The sequence below is a fragment of the Gekko japonicus genome, unplaced genomic scaffold, assembly GCF_001447785.1.
Source record: "Gekko japonicus isolate JY-2015 unplaced genomic scaffold, Gekko_japonicus_V1.1 scaffold2544, whole genome shotgun sequence".
Lineage (NCBI taxonomy): Eukaryota > Metazoa > Chordata > Lepidosauria > Squamata > Gekkonidae > Gekko > Gekko japonicus.
The window spans coordinates 194,931-201,953 of NW_015169256.1; the positions used below are offsets into that span (position 1 = coordinate 194,931).

At 49.3% G+C, this 7,023-nt stretch overlaps 1 protein-coding gene across 1 annotated transcript in view; it reads left to right on the forward strand.

The window, feature by feature from the left end:
* The window catches only part of USP43 (ubiquitin specific peptidase 43), a 113,756-nt gene that overhangs the window by 78,071 nt on the left and 28,662 nt on the right, over window positions 1–7,023 (forward strand). The window contains exon 5 of the mRNA XM_015416510.1: window positions 5,938–6,030. Within this exon, the coding sequence (XP_015271996.1) occupies window positions 5,938–6,030 (93 nt within the window). The remainder of the gene's footprint in view (window positions 1–5,937; window positions 6,031–7,023) is intronic.

Genomic DNA, 7,023 nt, shown 5'->3' on the forward strand with positions numbered 1-7,023 from the left:
GCATTCCTGAGGATGCGGGTGAGGGAGTGAGGGAGTGATTGAGACCTTTGCTTTTAGAAGATGTAACTTTTCCACAAGTCATCCTCCTTTCCTTCCTCTTTCGCTTTCCCAGGGGAAGGTGGCCTTGAACCCATTCCTGTACCATCTCAGACTCTAGATTGCCCGGACATATATCTCTCCTGGTTGGTATGGCAATGTTAGGCAGTGTGTGTGTGTGTGTGACGTATGCTTGGGGGATGGATGGGACCTGCTTGAATTTTCTATAATAGGATTATACCCGCCAAAAGTCTTTAGTTCTAACATGGTGACTTTCTGGATCTTGCATATGCTCTAATAAACCTATCACTGCCAAATCGCGAGTTATTGAGTGTAACTGGACCAGGGTCTGACAGAGTGTTAAAACCCCCTATTGGCTCCAACTGTCACCTATGCCATGATGGGGGATGATGACAGAGGCACTGGGATGAGCACGGGTACCCAGTCCAAATTTAAGAACCCTAACCTTGAACCCGACAAAGGAAAGAATGACTGAACTACGGGCACCAAGCCCAAGATGCACATTATGTTCAAACCCAAACCTAGACATGACAGCCCCAACTGATGGGAAGACCCAGCGTGGTTAGTGAGCACCCCCACTCTCAGAGGTCCAAAGGGCCGACCCAAGTGCGAAAGGCACAGAGTCTCCTGTACATGCCACGATGACCTGGAGTGGGTGAAAGTGATTGAGGAATGGGAAGAAGAAGGGGCTGGGTGAGGCCAAGGCAACTTGAGAGCCAAGGTGGGAGAACTGAAAGAAGGGTTCCAGTATCTCACCAAAAACCTCCCCAAGGTGGTCAAAGAACTCATGGTGAAGGACGAAGAGTTGGAGGGTGAGGCCGGGATGGAGGCCCAGGAAGAGGCCTCTCCCAAGCAGGGAGTGGACCTTTGCTCAGAGAGGGAGCAACCCTTAGGTGCCCTGGAAGCTACGTTTGACGGCAGCCCGGGGAAGCTGGCATTCTTCGCAATTCAGGTGTGGAAACTCCAGTGAGAGTGGGGTCACATGTTCGCATTCAATGAGCATTGTGTGGATTATGTGGTGTCCTGACTACGAGACTGGGCAGCTGACTGGTTTGTAGGCCTCTATAACGTGCAAGCACCCGAGTTGAGAGACATGGATGCCTTTATGCAAGCCCTGCGCTGCCAGTTCGAGGATCCGTTTGAGTTGATGACGGCACGCACCTGACTCTGAGGGTTGAGACAAGGGAGCCAGTCGGTGCAGGAGAACTCAGATGAATTCAAGTCATATGCAGCCAAGCTCTGGGGATGGCCCAAAGAAGTCCTGATCAAGTTCTACAGAGCTGGGCTAAGCACCACCATCCTGGAGAAGGCACTGGCTAAAGACAACCCCCTAATGCCAGATGGATGGTGCCCCCATGAAGGAGGCTTGCCGGTATTGCACAGTGCATTTGCCGGTGGGGATGTCGGCCCACTGGGAGATGTGGTCTTTTGTGGTAAACCCAGTGGCTAAGTTCCCCATAGTGTTGGGAAACCCGTGGCTCCAAGCCCATGACCCTTATGTACATTGGAGCTCCGGTACCCTTATGTTCTTAGACCCACGGTGCCAGGAGCATCTCTGGAGGCCGGATTGGGGTAGGAGCCACAGAGTAGGTGTGCTTGGTACGGGAAGAATTGAACCTGATCCCCGTGGAATATAGGGACCTGGCCAGAGTGTTTGAAGAAGAGGAAGCAGATGAGCTCCCTCCTCACCATAAGACTGATTGTGCCATCGAGATCATCCATCATAAATTACCCAAGGGGAAACTGTATGCTATGAGCCCAACTGAGCTTGAACCCATTCCTGTACCATCTCAGACTCTAGATTGCCCGGACATATATCTCTCCTGGTTGGTATGGCAATGTTAGGCAGTGTGTGTGTGTGTGTGACGTATGCTTGGGGGATGGATGGGACCTGCTTGAATTTTCTATAATAGGATTATACCTGCCCAAAGTCTTTAGTTCTAACATGGTGACTTTCTGGATCTTGCATATGCTCTAATAAACCTATCACTGCCAAAGCGCGAGTTATTGAGTGTAACTGGACCAGGGTCTGACAGAGTGTTAAAACCCCCTATTGGCTCCAACTGTCACCTATGCCATGATGGGGGATGATGACAGAGGCACTGGGATGAGCACGGGTACCCAGTCCAAATTTAAGAACCCTAACCTTGAACCCGACAAAGGAAAGAATGACTGAACTACGGGCACCAAGCCCAAGATGCACATTATGTTCAAACCCAAACCTAGACATGACAGCCCCAACTGATGGGAAGACCCAGCGTGGTTAGTGAGCACCCCCACTCTCAGAGGTCCAAAGGGCCGACCCAAGTGCGAAAGGCACAGAGTCTCCTGTACATGCCACGATGACCTGGAGTGGGTGAAAGTGATTGAGGAATGGGAAGAAGAAGGGGCTGGGTGAGGCCAAGGCAACTTGAGAGCCAAGGTGGGAGAACTGAAAGAAGGGTTCCAGTATCTCACCAAAAACCTCCCCAAGGTGGTCAAAGAACTCATGGTGAAGGACGAAGAGTTGGAGGGTGAGGCCGGGATGGAGGCCCAGGAAGAGGCCTCTCCCAAGCAGGGAGTGGACCTTTGCCCAGAGAGGGAGCAACCCTTAGGTGCCCTGGAAGCTACGTTTGACGGCAGCCCGGGGAAGCTGGCATTCTTCGCAATTCAGGTGTGGAAACTCCAGTGAGAGTGGGGTCACATGTTCGCATTCAATGAGCATTGTGTGGATTATGTGGTGTCCTGACTACGAGACTGGGCAGCTGACTGGTTTGTAGGCCTCTATAACGTGCAAGCACCCGAGTTGAGAGACATGGATGCCTTTATGCAAGCCCTGCGCTGCCAGTTCGAGGATCCGTTTGAGTTGATGACGGCACGCACCTGACTCTGAGGGTTGAGACAAGGGAGCCAGTCGGTGCAGGAGAACTCAGATGAATTCAAGTCATATGCAGCCAAGCTCTGGGGATGGCCCAAAGAAGTCCTGATCAAGTTCTACAGAGCTGGGCTAAGCACCACCATCCTGGAGAAGGCACTGGCTAAAGACAACCCCCTAATGCCAGATGGATGGTGCCCCCATGAAGGAGGCTTGCCGGTATTGCACAGTGCATTTGCCGGTGGGGATGTCGGCCCACTGGGAGATGTGGTCTTTTGTGGTAAACCCAGTGGCTAAGTTCCCCATAGTGTTGGGAAACCCGTGGCTCCAAGCCCATGACCCTTATGTACAATGGAGCTCCGGTACCCTTATGTTCTTAGACCCACGGTGCCAGGAGCATCTCTGGAGGCCGGATTGGGGTAGGAGCCACAGAGTAGGTGTGCTTGGTACGGGAAGAATTGAACCTGATCCCCGTGGAATATAGGGACCTGGCCAGTGTTTGAAGAAGAGGAAGCAGATGAGCTCCCTCCTCACCATAAGACTGATTGTGCCATCGAGATCATCCATCATAAATTACCCAAGGGGAAACTGTATGCTATGAGCCCAACTGAGAAGGAGGAGTTGCAGTGGTTCATTGACGAGAACTTGAGCAGGAGTTTCATCCGACCAGCCACCTCCCTGTTTGCGCCCCCTGTGCTATTCAGGAAAAAGAAGGATGGGGGGTTGAGACTATGCATGGATTACAGAGGTCTGAACGTGGTGTCCATGTCTAATGCCTACCCCCTCCCGCTCATCAAAGACTTGTTAGTGGAGGCATCCCAGGGGAAGATTTTTATACCAAGCTGGCTCTCTGGGATGCCTATTTTTGAGTATGCATCAGGGAGGGGGATGAGTATATGACTGCATTCAACAACCCGCTGGGGCAGTTTGAGTATTTGGTCATGTCCTTTGGATTAGCCGGAGCACCGGGGGTGTTCATGAACTTAATCAATGAAATTTTGCACAAGTTCCTGTTCAAGGGGTGGTTCATTATCTAGATGACATGTTGATTATTCAAAAGATAAGGAGTCACGTCAGATTGGTGTGAGAGGTCCTGAAGGCCTTTTACAGCAACCTTCTTTATGCAAAACTGTCTAAATGCAAGTTTCATAATGAGGAACTGGACTTTTGGGGGTATTGCATTTCCGGGAAGGGTTTGGGGATGGACCCTAAGAAAATCCAAGACATGGTGGGGTGGGAAGCCCCATGCACAAGGCAGCAACTACAGTCATACTTAGGGTTCACCAATTTCTACTGCCCCTTCATCCCCAATTTTGCATAAGTGACTTTGCCCCTAACAGATTTATTAAAGACAAAGGGAAGGGCCAGGTGAGTAAAAAAGCAGGCAGCCAGGTGGACTGGTCCCTGGAGTGCCAACAAGCCTTTGAAAAGCTAAAAGGCCTTTCTACTTCTGAACCGGTGTTGCACCACCCCGCTGAAACTAAACAGTTCATAGTCCAAGTGGACACCTCGGATGTGGCCATGGGGGGCATCCTACAGGTGGGGCAGGATGGCAAACTGCACCCTCTTGCTTATGTGTCAAAATTTCCCGGTGCTGAGTGAAACTGAGCAGTGTGGGACAAAGAGGCCGCAGCCATTAAACTCGCCCTAGTGACTTGGAGGCATTGGCTGGAGGGGGCACGGGAAGTGTGAACTGATCATAAAAACTTAGAAGCCCTCTGAGCCCCCGCCACCTGAATGCCAAACAATTGCGATGGGCAGAGTTCTTTTCAAAGTTTTGTTCACACTTAAACACCACCCTGGCAAGTCCAACTTCTTGACTGATGCATTGGCATGCTTTCCCCAACACGCCAGTCAGTGTGATTAAGTCATAGACACTATGTTCACCCCCGCTGAGCTGGGAGGAGTTGTGATGACACGCAGTTAGGCAGAGAAGGGGGGCCAGCTTGATTCGCAACTCTGGGTAGAGAAATTCAAAACCGCGCTTTCTGACAAAGACCAAGAGGAGATTGAGAAAAATGGGACTTTAACTCAAGGGAACGATGGGTGTTGGTACCATCAAAATAAACTGTTTGTGCCCGAATCCCTTAGGGGGGAAGTACTGACTATGGGGCATGATAACAAGCTCTTGGGGCATTTTGGTTATTTAAAAATACTTAATCTCATACAAAGACAATTTTGGTGGCCCTGCATGTGGGGAGATATCTAAGTATGTGTCTTCTTGCCAGACTTCCTTGATGAGCAAATGACGGGCGGGAAAGGTTCCAGGGCTGTTGCAACCCCTGGAAACCCCTGACAGACCATGGTCTGTGATTTCTATGGATTTTATCACTGACCTGCCTCCCAGCCAGGGGAAAACGACAATCTGGGTGGTTGTGGATTTATTCTCTAAACAAGCTCATTTCGTCCTGTGTAAGCAGGTGCCTACTTCAAAGCAACTGGCACACACGTTCATGTAACATGCCATCAGACTCCATGCATTGTCCCGCAAAATAATTTCCGATAGGGGGACTCAGTTTGTTGCCAAGTTAAGCACTGAAATTTTGGGGTGTTGAGCAAGGGCTTAGTGGCAGTCTAAAAGGCATCTGAAGGAAGTTTTTATGCTAGTATAAATGTTTGAGGAGTAAAGCCTACCTGGTCAGATGAAGTAGGCTGCAGTCTACAAAAATTCATTCTAAAATCGGAACTCGTTAGTCTTTAAGGTGCCACAAGACTCCTGTTCTTTAACAGTACAGTTCTAAACGTAACTCTGTTTAGGATTGCACTCTCAGATGGCTATCTTAAACATACATCCTGAAAAGCCAGTCTCATTGACCTAGGTGGTATTTACTTCTACATCAACATAAATTTGTGAGTCTAACAACAGACGCACTTTCAGGGCCTCCTTTTTTCTACATTCCATGGATTTCCTTTTAAGCTCTGTGGTCAGAGATGAGAATCCCCTGTGGTAGGCCAGCCCTGCTTTTTGTGTTGACCTTGGTATCCCTGGATATGGGATTTGACTGTGATTTCTGGTTCCTTTCCAGGTCCTCCTTGACCTGCCCTCACTGCCTAAAGCAGAGCAACACCTTTGACCCCTTCCTGTGCATCTCACTACCCATCCCCTTGCGTCAAACCAGGTACGTGAGCCATGTGACATGCTAACTCTGCCATCTCTGAGTATAACCAAAATAAAGATGGGTTACCTTTAACACTCCAATGAAAGACTGCATATTTTTTTCTCTGTAAGTTTCTCTTGTCAGCTCCTATTCTCTCTTATTTATTAGGAGCATTGTGTGCCACCTTTCTGCCCTCTCAGCACTTAAAAACAGGTAAAGCAACAGCCAGCCTCCTTAAAAACTATCAGGCAGTCCACAAGATTTAGCCACTACCTTCCTGTCAGTTCATTCAATTCAAAACAATCAGGGATCACGGTGCCTCAATTTGCTTTCCTCCCTTGAGGGGAAAGCAGCCTATATTTTTAAATCCAACACCCAATCTTCCTTGGAATCAGAGCAAACAGGCTGCAATTTCTTCTACTGGAGTCAATAGACAATTGCAAGGATCTCAGTGGTCATTTGCACGGACAACTCTGTTTACCTGCGCTTGAAGTAATCTCTGCAGATCCTCTCTCCCTTCTGGGCAGACACTTGTCTCTGCAAAAGTCAGCACAGGGAAGAAATACAAACAAACCAGCAGGAAAAAAATGGGCATGTGGGTGGGTGTGTTAGTTCTCAGGTGTAAAGTCAGTGCCGGGCAATTTTGTGTAGTGGAAAAGTGTGCCCTGCTCTGTAATGCTGCTGCAGTGGCTAGTGCAAACAGAATATGTCCCATTGAAGCTGCAGATGAGTAAACAGTGATTTCCCCTACAGCTAAAGACTTGCAGGCATAGCTGGTCACTACCTTCCAGCAAGGATATTATGGCTGATGCCTTGTGCCATATCTCCCTTATAATAAAGCAGTAGTGGGGACCAACGTTCTAAAATGCCCGCCTTTAGTGTTTGGCCGGAAGAACTGCCACTCAGAAGACACTGGCTGCGTTGACTGGCTGCTTTGTGCAGTCCCGCCCAGCGTTTCAAGGTCTTTTGCATATGGAAGCTGATTGGACTTCACTCCATTCCACACCTCAAACT